This window comes from Mirounga leonina, unplaced genomic scaffold, assembly GCF_011800145.1.
Source record: "Mirounga leonina isolate KUSES-001 unplaced genomic scaffold, KU_Mleo_1.0 Mir_129, whole genome shotgun sequence".
Classification (NCBI taxonomy): Eukaryota; Metazoa; Chordata; class Mammalia; order Carnivora; family Phocidae; genus Mirounga; species Mirounga leonina.
The window spans coordinates 8,261,397-8,279,312 of NW_023270323.1; the positions used below are offsets into that span (position 1 = coordinate 8,261,397).

The 17,916-nt window shown below is 35.8% G+C and overlaps 1 protein-coding gene across 1 annotated transcript in view; it reads right to left on the bottom strand.

Annotated features, from left to right (window-relative positions):
• MMRN1 (multimerin 1) overlaps window positions 1-15,383 on the bottom strand; it is a 63,679-nt gene extending 48,296 nt beyond the window's left edge. The window contains exon 1 of the mRNA XM_035004509.1: window positions 14,586-15,383. Within this exon, the coding sequence (XP_034860400.1) occupies window positions 14,586-15,160 (575 nt within the window). The 5' untranslated portion in view covers window positions 15,161-15,383. The remainder of the gene's footprint in view (window positions 1-14,585) is intronic.
• Between the last annotated feature and the right edge of the window lie 2,533 nt (window positions 15,384-17,916).

Genomic DNA, 17,916 nt, shown 5'->3' on the forward strand with positions numbered 1-17,916 from the left:
TAATTAGTGATTTGTCATTTGAAGCATACCCTGACCCAAACTATGACCCAGTCATATCCATTCTTATCCTGAACCAAGAGTAGACTGAGCAACAAAGGATTCATTTAAATAATGACCGCAACAAATATTTTCTTTAAGAAATAAAAGACAACAGTCGACCAGTTAACATTCTCTATAGCAGTCCTTAAAACTCATATTAATAAATTGCTTGCCATCCTATTTATAAAAGGCTGAATGTTTAAACTTGTATACTGATAACCTGTGGCTTGAACTGACCCAATAGCATGAAAATAATAGGTACTGTGGATATTCACTAGACATCAAGGTACACCAGCAAAACCCCCACCATAAATTAGGCAATAGCATGTAATTTTTTTCTAGGAAGTTGGAGAAGATTTTGTGTTTGGGGAGACTTTATGAAGTGAAGGACCTTTATGATTTTGTTTCCTGTCATCTCCTTTTTGAGATGAATTTAGGGATTCAAAGAGGAACAAGAGGAAAATGAAACACAGTCATGGCTACCTCTGAAAAATTCAAACTTTCTCAGAGAAAGAGGATTATTTTGCAACTCTCCTATCAGCCTCCCACACCTCACCTAATAACCACCTATGCCTCCCTGACTTGATAATCATTCTTTACTTTGTACCTAAGGGTGACTACAAACTACAAATGAAAAAAATATATACATGTATTAATGAATTCATAAATGCCTCAAGGAAAGGACTAAGTTTCCCACGGGATTTAATTTATAGATAAGAATATTAATTAATCCGGGTGCCTGGGTGGCTCAGTTGGTTAAGCGACTCCCTTCGGTTCAGGTCATGATCCTGGAGTCCCAGGATCGAGTCCCACATCGGGCTCCCTGCTCGGCAGGGAGTCTGCTTCTCCCTCCGACCCTCTCATGCTCTATCTCATTCTCTGTCTCAAATAAATAAATAAAATCTTAAAAAAAAAGAAAATTAATCCTTCACAAAAGAATAGTTCATTCCTGTTGCCACTCATTTATCTCATGAGGAACACTTATGTTTTAATTACAAAATGATGATTGCATGGAAATACATTCCAATAAAAACCTACCTGAGCTAAGTTTGACCATCACTAACAGCGAAATTATGAAATTATGGTATAGTACATCATTGTACACTAAATGCCTCAAATACATAGCAATTAAATCCCCAGCAAATTCAACGATGAAGAGATAAACATATTCTAAATACATCAGAAATATCATGTGTTTTTAATGACAAGTGTTTACTACTTTTGTAAATCCAACCTGCTCATTCCTAAACTCTGTAACATATATGGTCAATTTCTTCTCTCTCTTTCTGCCCCTCTCTCTCCTATAAATTTGTAAAGAGTAATTCATTTTAAAAGGAGAATAAATGTTAAAGGCAAGAATATATCCTAACAAGCCTAATTTTGTTGATGTCAATAATTAGAGAGGAAATAAATCAAATAAAGCCTTATTTGGTTCAATAATTCAATTACTAAGTTCCTGAGGATAAACACATTCTTGAAGTTTTTAAAAAAAAAAGAACAGTTTTCAGATAACACCACCAGTCAGGGTAAATGTTCTCCCTAGCACACTATCCTCATTGAAGAACATCATTAAAATTTCATGGATAACAATATCCAAAAGGTGGAAACAATCAAAGTGCCTATGGACAGATGAATAGATAAACAAAATGTGATATATAGGTATCTATCATCTATCTACAATGGAATATTATTCAGCCTTAAAAAGGAAAGGAATTCTGCCACATGCTACAATATAAATGGATGAAAAAGGGAAAAGAAGGAAAGGAAGAAAGGGAAAAGAGGGGTTTCTCTCAGCTTCATAGCCATCATAAACACATTTTTTTTTCCCCCCAGCTCTGTAAGTCAGACCTATAAGGTTATTTCTGATGATGAAAGGCTGCCTCCTGAACAAGATTTTCATTCTCTTCTTTTACTCCATACATGCAGGCAAATGAAGAGATTGCATTGCTGTGTCTGGAGTTTTTGTTTCTGTTTTTTCCCTGAATGAAGCAGAAGGGGAGGAGCAGAGACTGGGATACCTACATAAGCAAAACAAAATAATAAGGAAAAGTTTCCCTGACTAGAGAGGCAGGTAACAGAGTTGTTGACTAATGCTCGAGCCAGACTGCCTGCTTTGAGATTTTGACTCTACAACTATTAGCCATTAGTTTGTTCATTAAATGTGGCTTCGCCTTCCATACAATAAGTATAATGATATAACCTATCTCACAGCGTTGTTGTGAGACCAAATGAATTAACATAATATATATAAAACACTTGCTGCTGCTGCTGATTACATGATTCAGAAAGTTAGTAGGATTTTTTTATGAAGGGAATAGATATATATCTCCCAATTTTTGCCATATATGCAAACAGAGACGACTCCTTTTTCACTTCTTTAATGACCTGATAAATTTATCTTAACCATAATTGCTTATATATATATATACAAACATACATATGTGTGTAAATATATGTATACATTTATTTTTTTTTATTTTTTTTTTAAGATTTTATTTATTTGTCAGAGAGAGAGAAAGCACAAGCAGGGGGAGCAGCAGAGGGAGAGGGAGAAGCAGACTCCTTGCCAAGCAAGGAGCCCGATGTAGGACTCGATCCCAGGACCCTGGGATCATGACCTGAGCCAAAGGCAGACGCTTAACCGACTGAGCCACCCAGGCATCCCTGTATACATTTAATATATATGTATTTTCTCTCCCTTCCCCTCTGCCTCCCCCACTGCTCCTCCCCCCCGCTCACTCTCTCAAATAAATAATAGTAAATATATAAATAAAATCTTTTATATATATATAAATAAAATCTTTAAAAATAATAATAATAATAATTTCCAGAAAACCATTACAGAACATTATCATCATCCTTTATGTTCAGATCACATGATAAAGCTTAGCTCTTAGAATACATATGTACTCAAAATGTTTCTATAGTCTTTTTTTTTTAAAGATTTATTTATTTATTTAGCAAGAGAGACAGCATAAGCAGGGGGAGGGGCCAAGGGAGAGAATCTTCAAGCAGAGTTCCCACTGAGCACGGAGCCCCACATAGGGCTTGATCCTGAGCTGAGCTGAAACCAAGAGTTGGACGTTTAACATCTGTGCCACACAGACACCCCAAAATGTTTCTACAGTCTTAAAAAATTATGAACATAAATACTTCCCAAATGTTATGAAATCCTTATTTTATACAAGTCTTTATTTTTTAATCAAACTATAACAAGAACACTTTTATCAAATTATTAATTTGAGAGACTAGAATTTATATGAGTTCACCAGTCATAAATGAGAAAGTACTCCAAAGGAAATATACATATACACAATATGAAAGAAGAAATAATAAAAATTGAAAGTAAGTACTTAGATTTAGTAAAAAGATTCTTGATATGTAAATCACACATTAGAATAAAACATTAGTCATTTTATATTTAGTTTGGCTAATAGTCCAATAAGTTCATCTGAACACTAATCTTAAGAAAACAACTTATTTTCAAACAAAATTTATGTTTGTAATTCATTAATATTTTAGTGTAAGTACCTTTACCTCAAAATTCTACATAATATTTAAACTTGGATAGAAGTAGTAGTTTTATAAAAGAATCATGTAAAAATATATTTAAAACAAATTTTGAAAAGCAATCACGCAAAGCTCAGATGATGGGGAATTTCTGATATTCTGATACTTTAATTTTCTGGTTAATTTAGGTTTTAAAAAGAAACTTTTTTTATATACCAACTTTTGCAATTAAAGTCTTTGTCAGGCATAATTAATTTGCCTTCCATCGTGGGCACTGTATGGTAATTGTAATTGAGTTTTTGATGATAGATGATGATACAGTGTCTCAGAGTCGCAAATTATTGTGTATATATGATATTTTCAGTGTAAAATTTTAGGACAATCAGCTGAATGTGTCCGCATTCCAGGGGATATGTATAGAGTTTGCTTTTTGATCCAACCTATTTTTTAAATTTTAAAGCTAATGATAGTATATTTTTAAGAGACACATTGATTAGAAATGTATAACATATTGTATATAATATATATTTATATATTTATGAGTAATAATTCTTAAAGTTACTTAAATATAACTGTTTTCATAAATTTGTCTTATTTTACCTAATTTTATTTTATTTTTTGTTTCTTTTCCCCACACTCTGACTTCAGCCTATTCAGGGACATTGTAAACTGTTTCTATTCCAGTAGGTGTCAGCCTCTCCCAGTGTGCAGACCAGAAAGCCTCAGAAAAGGGAGGCTCACAGATGCTATGATGCTTAATTCTATACTTAACTCCAGTTGTTCCTGTAAACTGACTCTTTTAGCATCTTGTCTTAAATAATAAGTGTTTAAAATAATATTTTCATACTGAAAAATCCAAAAGGAAATACAAAAATTTCTCATTTAATCACCTAGGATTATATAAGCACTTATTAAATTCTAGCATGTATAATTCAGTATGTATTTATATATTCAGTAGTAATTTAGGGAGGAGAAATATGAAAGGAATGAAATAAAAGGAAGTGATTAAGGAGAAAAAATTAATACACAGAATATACTCCACTGACTGTTGGTTTTCACTGACAGTAATCTAGTAGATGCATTTATTTCCCAAGGAAATTAAAAAAAAATACTCTTTAACATAATGGTGTGTTTCTCTTGGGAATTTTACAGCTTGTGAAAGTAATCCCCTTTGGATGTTATTAGGTTTGATAATAACTTTGCAAAATACTATGACATAGATTGAATGTTTGTGCCCCCCCAAATTTTATATGTTAAAATCCAAATGCCCAATATAATATTGGGACTGGGACCATTGGGAGATAGCAGTGCCCTCTTGATGGGATTAGTGCTCTTATTTTTTTTTAAAGATTTTATTTATTTATTTATTTGTCATAGAGAGAGAGAGAAAGAGCGCACATGCAAGGGGAGTGGCAAACAGAGAGAGAAGCAGGCTCCCTGCTGAGCAGAGAACCCAATGCAGGACTTGATCCCAGGACCCTGGGATCATGACCTGAGCTGATGGCACCCAGGCGTCCCTGGGATTAGTGTGCTTATTAAAGAGGCCCTAGAGAGATCCCTCATACCTTCTGTCATGTTTACAATCTGGAAACCCAGAAAAGGGCTCTCCTCCCACCGGCCCATGCTAGTCTCAGACATCCGGCTTTCAAAACTCTGAGAGGTAAATTTCTGTTGTTCATAACCCAGTCTGTGTTGTTTTGGGATAGCAGCCTCAAGGAACTGAGACAATATATAAATTTAACTGATCAGATTTTTCACACCCAAAACCTACTCATAGTTCACAGAAATAAGCAGAAAAATGCATATTACAATAGTAGAATTAATTTAATGGTTAGTTATTGTAATTTTAAACATTATTTTTTTAAAAGTGGTGTTCAAAATTTTTACTTACAAGTGGTCTAGTGAGTGCTTTGGAGAACTTACCATTTTAGACATTATATTAGAAGTCATAATTCATTTAAAGTAAGCTTTCTATTTGTACATAAAGCAAGTTATGTAGCTTATAGAAAAAGAGTAAATAAATGAAGTTCTAAAAGAAAGGACATTAAACTTAGCAAATAAAATGTTCCTCTTGTTTGGTATTCAACTTTTATTTCATTTCTGGCACTTTCATTAACATTTTACCATATTTATGACCATTATGTATACAAAATAAAATAAAAAACTAAAAAGTAGAAAACTCTCTGACTAACCTTGGTTTCTGCTTAAATTCTGCTGCTTCATTATTGATGTACAAAAGCAAACAAACAAATAAAAACAAACAAAAAACTCTCCTTAGCCAAGTGTCCATATTTTCATATTTTCCAAATTTATAGCTCTAGTCTTGATCTTTGCTCTGAACTCCAAATCCATCCAATGATTCGTTATTGCACAGAGTTTTGCTGAGCTCTCTTTCTATGAGCCTGGCACAGTTGGGGGTAATAAATAGAATAGTAAATAAGAAAGGCAAGGTTCCCGGGTGGTTCAATATTCACAAATCAATAATCATGATATACCACATTAATAAAAGAGAGGATAAGAACCATATGATCCTGTTGATAGATGCAGATAAAGGATTTGACAAAATATAGCATCCATTCTTGATAAAAACCCTCAACAAAGTAGGGATAGAGGGAACATAACTCAACATCATAAAGACCATATATGAAAGACCCACAGCTAATATCATCCTCAATGGGGAAAAACGGAGAGCTTTTCCTCTACAGTCAGGAACAACACAAGGGTGTCCACTCACCATTGTTATTTAACATAGTACCAGAAGCCCCTAGCCTCAGCAATGAGACAACAATAAGAAATAGGCACCCAGATCAGAAAGGAAAATGTCAAACTTTCACTATTTGCAGACATCAGGATACTCTATGTAGAAAACCCAAAAACTCCACCAAAAAATTGCTAGAACTCATACATGAATTCAGCAAAGTTGCAGGATATAAAATCAATGTACAGAGATCTGTTGCATTTCTGTACATCAATAATGAAGCAGCAGAAAAAGAAATCAAGGAATCAGTTCCATTTGCAATTGCACCAAAAACAAGATAAGATACCTATGAATAAACCTAACTAAAGAGGTAAACGATCTGTACTCTGAAAACTATAGAACACTGATGAAAGAAATCAAAGAGGACACAAAGAAATGGAAAAGCCTTCCATGCTCATGGATTGGAAGAACAAACATTGTTAAAATATCTACACTACCCAAAACAATCTACACATTTAATGCAGTCCCAATCAAAATACCACCAGTATTTTTCACAGAGCTAGAACAAATAATCCTCAAATTTGTATGGAACTACAAAAGACCCTGAATAGCCAAAAGAATCCTGAAAAAGAAAAGCAAATCTGGAGGTATCACAATTCCAGACTTCAAGCTATATTACACAGCTATAGTCATCAAGACAGTATGGTATTAGCACAAAAACAGACACATAGATCAATGGAACAGAATAAAGAACCCAGAAATGGACCCACACCTGTATGGTCAACTAATCTTCTTCAACAAAGCAGGAAAGAATATCCAGTGGAAAGAAGACAGTCTCTTCAACAAATAGTGGGAACACTGGACAGCAACATGCAGAAGAATGAAACTGAACCACTTTCTTACACCATACACAAAAATAAATTCAAAATGGATGATATCCTAAATATGAGACAGGAAACCAACAAAATCCTAGAGGAGAACACAGGCAGTTACCTCTGACCTCAGCCATAGCTACTTCTTACTAGACATGTTGCTGGAGTCAAGGGAAACAAAAGCAAAAATGAACTATTGGGACCTCATCAAGTGAAAAGCTCCTACACAATGAAGGAAACAATCAACAAAACTAAAAGCAACCTACAGAATGGAAGAATATATTTGCAAATGACATATCTGATAAAGGGTTAATATCCAAAATCTATAAAGAATTTACCAAACTCAACACCCCCAAAAATAAACAATCTAGTTAAGAAGGGAGCAGAAGACATGAACAGACATTTTTCCAAAGAAGACATAAGAATGGCAAACAGACACATGAAAAAATGCTCAACATCACTCATCATCAGGGAAATACAAATCAAAACCACAATGACATACCACCTCACAACTGTCAGAATGGCTAAAATGAACAACACAGGAAACAACAGATGTTGGCGAGGATGTGGAGAAAGGGGAAACCTCTTACACTGCTGGTGGGAATGCAAGCTGGTGCAGTCACTGTGGAAAACAGTATGGAGATTCCTCAACAAGTAAAAATAGAACTTCCCTATGACCCAGCAATTGCACGACTAGGTATTTACCCAAAAGAAACAAAAATACTGATTTGAAGGGATACATGCACCCCAATATTTATAGCAGCATTATAAACAATAGGCAAACTATGCAAAGAGCCCAAATGTTCACCAACTGATGCATGGATAAAGAAGTGGTACACACACACACACACACACACACAATGGAATACTACTCAGCCATCAAAAAGAATGAAATCTTGCCATTTGCAACAACATGGATGGAGCTAGAATGTTATTATGCTAAGTGAAATAAGTGAGTCAGAGAAACACAAACACCATATGATTTCATTCGTATGTGGAATGTAAGAAACAAAATTGATGGGGCGCCTAGGTGGCTCAGTCATTAAGCATCTGCCTTCAGCTCAGGTCATGATCCCAGGGTCCTGGGATCGAGCCCCGCATCAGGCTCCCTGCTCAGCAGGAAGCCTGCTTCTCCCTCTCCCACTCCCCCTGCTTGTGTTCCTGCTCTCGCTATATATCTCTCTCTCTGTCAAATAAATAAAATCTTAAAAAAAAAAAGAAACAAAACAGATGAACATAGGGGAAGGAAAAAAAAGAGAGAGAGAGAGGGAAGCAAACCATAAGAGACTCTTTACTAGAGAGAAACCTGAGGGTTGCCGAAAGGGAGGTGAGGGGTGGGTTGGCTGTATCAGTGATGGGTATTAAGGAGGCCACTTGTGATGAGCACTGGGTGTTATACGCAAGTGATGAACCACTAAATTCTACTCCTGAAACCAAAAAAAAAAAAAAAAAAAGAAAGAAAGAAAGGCAAGGTTCCCATTTTCATGGGATATATATTCTATTGTGGAAAGACAGAAAAGACACGGCTGACTACATAAATAAACCCAATAATTTCATGTCAGTGCCATGAAGAAAAAAATAAGGGTGATACAGTAAGAATGGCAAATTTACACCAGGTAATCAGGGATGCCTGGGTGGCTCAGTTGGTTAAGTGACTGCCTTCAGCTCAGGTCATGATCCCAGAGTCCTGGGATCGAGTCCCGCATCGGGCTCCCTGCTCTGCGGGGAGCCTGCTTCTCCCTCTCCCACTCCCCCTGCTTGTGTTCCCTCTCTCGCTGTGTCTCTCTCTGTCAAATAAATAAAATCTTTAAAAAAAAAAAAAAAGGGTGATACAGTAAGAATGGCAAATTTACACCAGGTAATCAGAGTTTTCATTGAGGGACAGTAAAGCTGAAGTTGCATGAGGAAAAGAATTCTTTTTCCATATACTGAAAGAAGAGCATTCTAGCTAGAGCAAAGAGGAAGTTTCCTTGAGATGCATATAAACTGGACAAGCTCAGTACCCGGAGAGGCCAGTGTGGCCAGAGGAAAGCAGCTGAATGAACTTGGGAGTGTGATGAAGATGAGATGATAGAGATAGTCAGGAGTCGTATCAAGCAAGACCCTGTGGGCCATGGTAAGGATTTGGGATTTTATTCTAAATGAAATGGAAAGCTACTGAGTGATTTTTAGCATGTGAGCAAAATGTTAAATTCCACAGATTTTAAGACGACATCTCTGAAATCAAGAATATATTTTAAAATCAATGGTATGCTTCAGTCACTATTGTCAGACTGCCGTTATTGCCCTTGCCTTAGAGACACCTTAACCAGTTTCATTTACATTTTCATTTTAAGTATGCAAAAGAGTGATATGTATATATATACATATACATAAAATAATCTCTAAGACATAAATAAGTCTAAAAATTCTAAGAAATAATGTCATACTTTTCTTTCTTATAGTATGTAAAACAATGTGTCACAAAGGATGAAGTCTTAACATCAAATAAATCCATTAATCCGATTTAAAAGTTTTAACACCTTAAATTTACACAATGATATGTATCAAATTTATTTATTTTTTTAAAGTTGAAAGGATCTCTCACTTGTGTGGAACATGGATTACAGGGGGCAAGAGTGGTAACATGTGGACAAGCTAGGAGTCTGGTGGTAGATAATGGTGGCTAAGAGAGGATGGTAGAGTGAACGTGGAGAGAGATTTGAGATATACTGGAAGGAGTACCAAGAAGACTTCTTGATAGATTAGATAAAAGTTAGGAGGGAAAGAAAAATGTCATGGATATATCAAGCGTTGCTATTTATGGAGCTAGACATTTACTGAGATGGGAAGATTCACGTAGGTGTATGCAGGGTTTGGGATTGTGGGAGAAGTTAAGTAGGTAATTGATGTCTATCTATACCTCATTTTACCTAGTATCCTTTCAGGGAATCTTACCCACCTTCAAGGTAGGCCGTTCACTCTGTTACATATTCTCATAAGCTTCATTCAGAATGTTTACCACTATTTGGATTCAACATCAGCATTTGTGATTCACTGTTTTTCTTCCTCATGTCCTTCCCACTGGATCATAGACTCAACGAGGGCAGAAGAGGTGGCAGTTTTGTTCACCATGTTACCTTCAGCGCAAGCACTATGCTGGGGACAGATTAGGTCCTCAGCAAATAATTATCCAATGCATAAATAGGTTAATTCTAATTTCTTCTTTTTATCCTGCCTATTTCAGAGTGCTTGGTCACCGACCAACCACCACTCTACCAGATAGGAAACCACAGCTCTGGGGTAGCAAGGAGTTTCTGCAGCGCTAAGACCAGAGAGAGTACAAGATGAGACAAAAATATGCCAGAAAAATCCTATAGACAGAGGTATTCCTTTTACCCAGTGTCACTATAAAATTCCAAGAGCAGTAAGGAAAAATGAAACAAAACAAAACAAGCACAACAACAATGAAAACCTAAAATGAATCATCTAGATTTCATCATAGAGAAATAAGAATATTTCTTTGGGAAAGATTCCTCTTTATATTCAAATATTATTCTATAAATTTTACATTCAGCTTGTTAAATATTTATTGTGTACCTATTATAACCCAGAGACTTTGTTAGCATTCAAATATGTCTCTACAAGAAAGGAGATCACAGAGTTCACTATAATTATAATACACTATTGTAAGTGCAATGATAGAATAATTCAAGGAGAGCTCTGTGGAAGTTAGAAGGGCCACCTCACAGCCTGAGAAGGCTTCCTGGAGCTATTATTATTGCTTCTCGGCCTTTTGGCTAAGATCAAGTGTATTATTATTGGGTATAAAGGAAGGGAAAAGACCATGTTAGCCAGAGGGATGAACAGGGAACAAAGATAGGTTTAATGAACAGCATATTGTGGATCAGAGATCTACAAATTTTACCGGCCAGGAAGTCAAGAAGACGAGGCTGGGGAGGCAGGCAGAAGCCAGATCAAGGATGGCATTGTATGACTAACTGGGTAAGGATTTGGGCTTTATTCTGGAAGCAAAGAATAGCCTCTGAGGGCTCTTAAGGAGGAAAATAAACTGGTCACGCTCATTTACCCACTTGGGAGATCAGACTGCACTTGCTGAAGGAGTATAATGTAGGGGTTGAAAGCTATGTCTCTGAAGCCAGCCAAACCGGTTTGAATCTCTGCCCCGAGATTTACTTTTTTTTTTATTTTTTTTTATTATGTTATGTTAATCACCATACATTACATTATTAGTTTTTGATGTAGTGTTCCATGATTCATTGTTTGCGTATAACACCCAGTGCTCCATGTAATACGTGCCCTCTTTAATACCCATCACCAGGCTGACCCATCCACCCACCCCCCTCCCCTCTAGAACCCTCAGTTTGTTCCTCAGAGTCCATAGTCTCTCATGGTTCATCACCCCCTCTGATTTCCCCCCTTCATTCTTCCCTTCCTACTATCTTCTTTTTTTTTTTTTCTTAACATATAACGTATTATTCATTTCAGAGGTACAGGTCTGTGATTCAACAGTCTTACACGATTCACAGTGCTCACCATAGCACATACCCTCCCCAATGTCTATCACCCAGCCACCCCATCCCTCCCACCCCCCCCCACTCCAGCCACCCTCAGTTTGTTTCCTGAGATTAAGAATTCCTCATATCAATGAGGTCATATGATACATGTCTTTCTCTGATTGACTTATTTCGCTCAGCATAATACCCTCCGAGATTTACTTTTAAGTGACCTTAGTTAAATTACTTAATCTCTCTGAAAGAAATAATAAGAGAATCTTCTTCATGAAGTTATGGTAGTGATCAAATGATTGAAATAAAATATATATATATATATTCACTCAGAACAATACAGTGCTAGGAACAGATGTCATAAAGTGTTTGCTATTGTTATTACTTGCTAATCAAATGAAAATATGGAAGACTTTATCAAGGCTTCTTTGCATCAGCATTGCGTCCATAAGGCACGGAAATGTTTTCTCTAGCACCATTATCAATTGCATGGCATAATGAGTAAGAAGTCTTGGGCTTGATGGAAAGGATCACCAAAAGGAAGCCTCAGGCTTCCCAGGACGTCAGGCTATAGAATCTCTAAGTACAGTTGGTACTTTTCTCTAGAAGTAATTCAAAATTATTTTCATTGGAAAATCCATGGGACAACGTTCTGTTTGGCAGTTTACACTTTTAATATCTTGTTTCCTCCTAACACATATTGAGTTTTTAGAAATCTGACAGATATGTTACTGCTTACTTTTTATAAGACATATCCCTGCAGGCAGAATCATTCTTCTTTTAAAAATTCTATGTATCCGGGCGCCTGGGTGGCTCAGTTGGTTAAGCGACTGCCTTCGGCTCAGGTCATGATCCTGGAGTCCCGGGATCGAGTCCCGCATCGGGCTCCTTGCTCAGCAGGGAGTCTGCTTCTCCCTCTGACCCTCCCCCCTCTCATGCTCTCTGTCTCTCATTCTCTCTCTCTCAAATAAATAAATAAAATCTTAAAAAAGAAAAAAAATTCTATGTATCCTTAGAAACTAGAACAGTGTTAGGCACATAATAAAACAACTAGCATTTATTTAAAAACTAGTATTTTTCAAATGCTCAATTACTAGTTCTAATTATGAAACAATGTTATATAAAATTTAAGTGACATTTTAATGTGAATTTTCCCCTTCTTGTTTGGATTATATTTCATATTCTATTGATAAATCTCTTAATGACAGCATCTTTAAAAAGTTCATAATCATTTTCAAAGAGTTCTATTAAATGATTTAAAAACTAAAATTATAGAATCTAATAAAATATGACTAATAGAAATGATCATGTAAGTGATATGGCATTTGCTATTATTATTTAATAGAGTGCATTCTGTTGTCCCTCAACATGAAAAAGTTTAATGTATATGTTAAAATGTCTGTTATGGGCAAAGTTTACCCAACCTGAGTTGAACATTTTGTAATCTGTAGCATTTGTTTTACAGTAAATTGGGATTGTTCTAAATTCCACCAAGTAAATAAGTATTTAGTTAAAATCAGATTTACTTACATATTTTTTAAAGTTCTATAATCTCTGAAATACAGTGAAATAATGGATTTAAATAATAAAGAATACATAAATATGAATCTATTGGTTTATATTCTTCCCAGTGTCTCCTCATCTTTACGTCAACATCAGCTTTGACACAATGCCTATAACAGAGCAGATGTAAGCGACTATCAGTAACTTAAACTATGTTATATAGTTAGTAAGATGTTTAACTCAACTAAGATCTCAAGGCATTATTTGATGTCTTGAAACTATTTTATTGTAGGTAAAAAGCATTTGAAAGTTTAGTTTTATAACACTAAACTACTAGTATTCCAAACAGATCACTCTGAACATTAAATAAAAACATTGACCTGCATTTTTCACAGCTATTTTGTTTGTTTGTTTGTTTTAGTATATTTTTTGGTCCTTTTGAAAGTATTCATTAACGATATATTTTTTAAAGATTTTATTTATTTATTTGACAGCGAGAGAGGGAACACAAGCAGGGGGAGTGGGAGAGGGAGAAGCAGGCTTCCCGCTGAGCAGGGAGCCCGATGCGGGGCTCGATCCCAGGACCCTGGGATCATGACCTGAGCCGAAGGCAGATGCTTAATGACTGAGCCACACAGGCGCCCCTTCATTAACAATACTTTTAAAAGTTTTATTTTTTAACTTCAACAATTCACATAGGATTTGCTCGAATTTTAAATCAAAATGAATTTGAAAAATTGGCTTTTCTATTCATCACATTCATGATAATGGCATAACTCAATATAACAGTACTAGTAAAATATGTTTCTTAGCACCTGTTCTGTGCAAAGCATGCATCTAAATATATTTGATTTATACGAATCTTGCAGGATCACCCTGTAAAGTTAGTATTTTTATCTGTACCCCCTATACCATATCTGTATTTTACATAAGAAAAAACTGTCTCAGGGAGCTCAATTAACTTACTCAAAGTCACCAAGCTAGACAGTACTGGAGCCAGGATTCCACACCAGCTCTGCTTGGTTTGATCTTGATAACTGTACCTTCCATAGCACCAGGCTCTGTCAATTTTTAAATCTGTTCATGTCCCAACTGTATTGTCATTTTTTCTTTCATGTTGTGGGTGTCCTTCCGAGGCCCACCAACATACCCTTGAGTTGAATAAACAACTAACAGTCACTGTGGTGTTACATTGCTTATTAGTGACTATCTCAAGTAAAGGCCCCTTTATAAGTGAATTTGATTGGTTCAATTAAAACAAAATTGCTGCATTTTTTGGTTCATCTTTTCTCCATTAGATAAAGTAATGCTTAATTACCTTATCTAACTGCAATGTGATCCAATTTCATCCTGAACATGAAAACATTTTCTGAGAGTGAGAAACTGTTAGCTTGCAATCTTATAGACTCTATAGTTAGGGAGAGAAAAAAAAAAAATAAAAGAATTGTTTCTTACTTTCCTCTAGTTGTTTCAAAACTTGATTTTTGATAGTTGGTTTTCTGGCTTCCACTGCTGTCACCTCTGCTGAGGTATGTTTCCCGTGGGGACCAATTTCCCAGGCCGCCTGCAACTGAGTTGGGAGAGATCGCTTGTTGATTCGACTTTGTGGCAAAGCTCTGAAGAAATTTCATTGTAGAGTTGGAAAGGACCACTGACTCTGCTCTTGGGCTGAACTTGAGGCTAGGTTTGGTTGGGAGGGCAAGAGGCTGTAACTTAAGCACCCCTTCTATCTTCCTTGGGAGTGTGAGAGTTTGGTTTTTCACACCCTCAGGAGGTGTGCCTGTCTCTGAGGGAGGCAGTGTTGATTTTAGAAGACTCTCTTCAGAGATTCTTGCCTCAGGAATTGTGGCTATCTCCGCTGATGTGATCTGAGGGGTTGGCAGCATTTTATTTAGAGGAACCGTAGCAGAGGCCGCGTTCTCCTGGGAGCTTGCATCCTCAGGGGTAGTCCAAGTATGCGTGGTGTTGATAAGCCCAAAGCCCCCATTCCATAAACTAGAAAGCAGGATAAATAGCCTTGCTCTCTTCATTTCAGTAGTTTGAAGCAAGAAAGCTCATGCAAAATTGGGAGATACAGTCCTTCTGGTCTTTTCAACAGCTACTTCCACACTGAATCCGCTAAGACAGAGCTTTGCCAATTTGAGATGTGTAGAGGAAATAGGTTTCTGTGTTTTGTAGTGGACTCAGGAAGTTTGATTTCCTGTTTCTGTAGGTTTTGTGTGATCTGTGACCTCTGGTGGGATGGATCTATGGAGGTGGTGAAGGGTGTCTGACGAAGCTAAGGGTAAATGGGAAAACACAGGCAATTATTATCAGGAAAACCCATGAGAAAAACATAAAGTAACTTTCCTATGTCCACTCATGTTTCATTGGTTGTTGATTTTGAAGAGAAATTTCACATTGATGATAGGGAGTATGGAATTTTGTTTGGATGAACTGAATCAAGGAGTTTAACATTTTGTTCTACTACACAGGGAAACTGAGAAAAAAAATATGACATTTCTTTTCCACTGTGTCCCATCCAGAGAATCACATTTTGTTCAAATGCTTATATGCATGCACATATAACAAACAAAAACTCATTGACAGTCTCTAACATTTTACACATCACAGGCTTAATTATGGAAAAAAATATATATATATACCTCTATTTTTGTAAATACACTCAGCCAAGGCATTACTTGAAGTTAATCTCAATGATGATAAGTAATAGCAAAAAAGTATAAATTTTTTAATTATACAGATATATATGGAACTTACTTTAAATTTTGCTCTCAGAACTTTTACCAGAACCAGTTTATGGAATGAATAATCAGAATTTTGGATAATAATGGATGAAGAAAAAAATGAAGTCACGTGAAAATAAATTAAAATGGAATCATATATAATGCTTTTGTACTTTTACTGTGGTGCAAAATGATATTAGCTGCAGATAATGGAGAACTAAATTGATTAAAGACTTTTCTATGGTTGTTTTCCTAGTAGAGATGCTTTATGGGATTTATGACTTCACTACTACAGCAAATCTCTGATTTTCAGGCTTCAATTAAGCTCTCTCATCTGTAAAAAAAAATTCCATAGCAGACTCTTTGGACATATAAATAACATGTTATAACAGTTCATCCATTCATTCATTCTTTCAGTAATTACCCAAACCCTCAGTTAGCTTCAGCTAGGTACTCTCTTAGGTGCTGAGATTATAAAGCAAGAATATTCTTGCTCTCTACTTGCTAATGGTCTATTATGTTATCTGAAGACCAGATCTATGTGTAATTAATCTTTCTGCCAATTTTTGTGCCAGGCATTAGGCTCTTGCTGAATATTCAGTCATAAAATTTTTTTCTTTCAGAATTGGATAACCAGAAACCTCGTGCCTATTGGGTTACATATTACTGTCGATATATACTCCTGTCCCTAATCCTGTATACAGAGCACCAGGATTTGAGACAAGGCCTAATTTTTCTCTGAACTACTAACTACTTGGTCATAATACTTTTTTTCTCCCCTTAATTTTTACCATTTATTTCTACAAGTATATTGTTGACAAATTAGAGATATATAATATGAGCTTATTTAAACTAAGACACATTAATCAGTAGCAACCCTAATTAACTTTAATATGAAGTACAAAGCATCTGTTTCTTGGATATACCACAGACCAATCCCACAAAGCTTGCATTAGTAAAAGAGCAAGTAGGTCCAGCACAGACAATCCAGGCAGCAATTCATCACTAAAAAGGGCAATGAAACTGCATAATTTTCACAACACAAACATGGATTTTTCACTACTAAGAAAAAGACATTACAGCATCTCTATCTGTAAAAGACACAACTAGCCTTGGCTTAGAGCAAACTAGTAATTCAGAAAAACCCAAGTAAAAATTTTCTATTTAGGGTACAATTTTAAATCCCTTTTCTAAGATTTAGTAAAAGTAGATAAATAGACTATCCTGAAAGCTTAAGAAACAACCAGCATGATGGCACACGTAGATTTTTTTTTTCTTCCATGGTTTGTAAAATACATCTTGATTCTGTTCAGGACAAGTGAACTTTAGTGGTAAAGGGTCACTCATTGGATCTATAACCGGTAACAAATAGCTCTCAAATGGTAATAAAAACTGAACTAAGCTAAGCAATTCATTTTGCTTTTGTAAGGTATTGACCAATAACGACTTTTGGTTACCCTCTTCCTAGCTTACAGATGACCTTGTGATCAAAAGGCTAAAGGTTCTGTCTCTCATTATCAATCCACCAAGCCATCTTTCCACGTAACTCCTCAGAGAATCCCCAGCTCACTTGGAGGTTCTAGATGTATGGATCATCCCATAATTGGAGACATAAAATATCTGTACTTCAGAAACTGTCAGAGGTCTAACCTCAAATTCTGCTTTCTCAGACTCATTAATACTTACAGAATAACAATTAAGAAAAATAATATTCCTGGGATTACTGCCTAAAGATACTCAATCCATTCTTCTAACTGCTTTAAATACTATCTGTGGATTAAACCGTACCATCAGAGTTTCATATACATGTATCCCATCATTTTGCTATACCCCACATTGCCCACTAGATTGTTTATAGTATGTTTTACCTTATTGCCATTTATTCATTTTGATTAATTTTATAAGAAAGGAACTATGAAACTCATTATATTATGTGCTATCAGGAGGTTTTTTGGTCATTTTTCATTGTATCATAAATATAGGATTGAATACATATTGGAAATTGAGTTCTCTCTAGAGTATCTCTAGGTAATGAGATAATGGGTTCATTCTATTTTTCT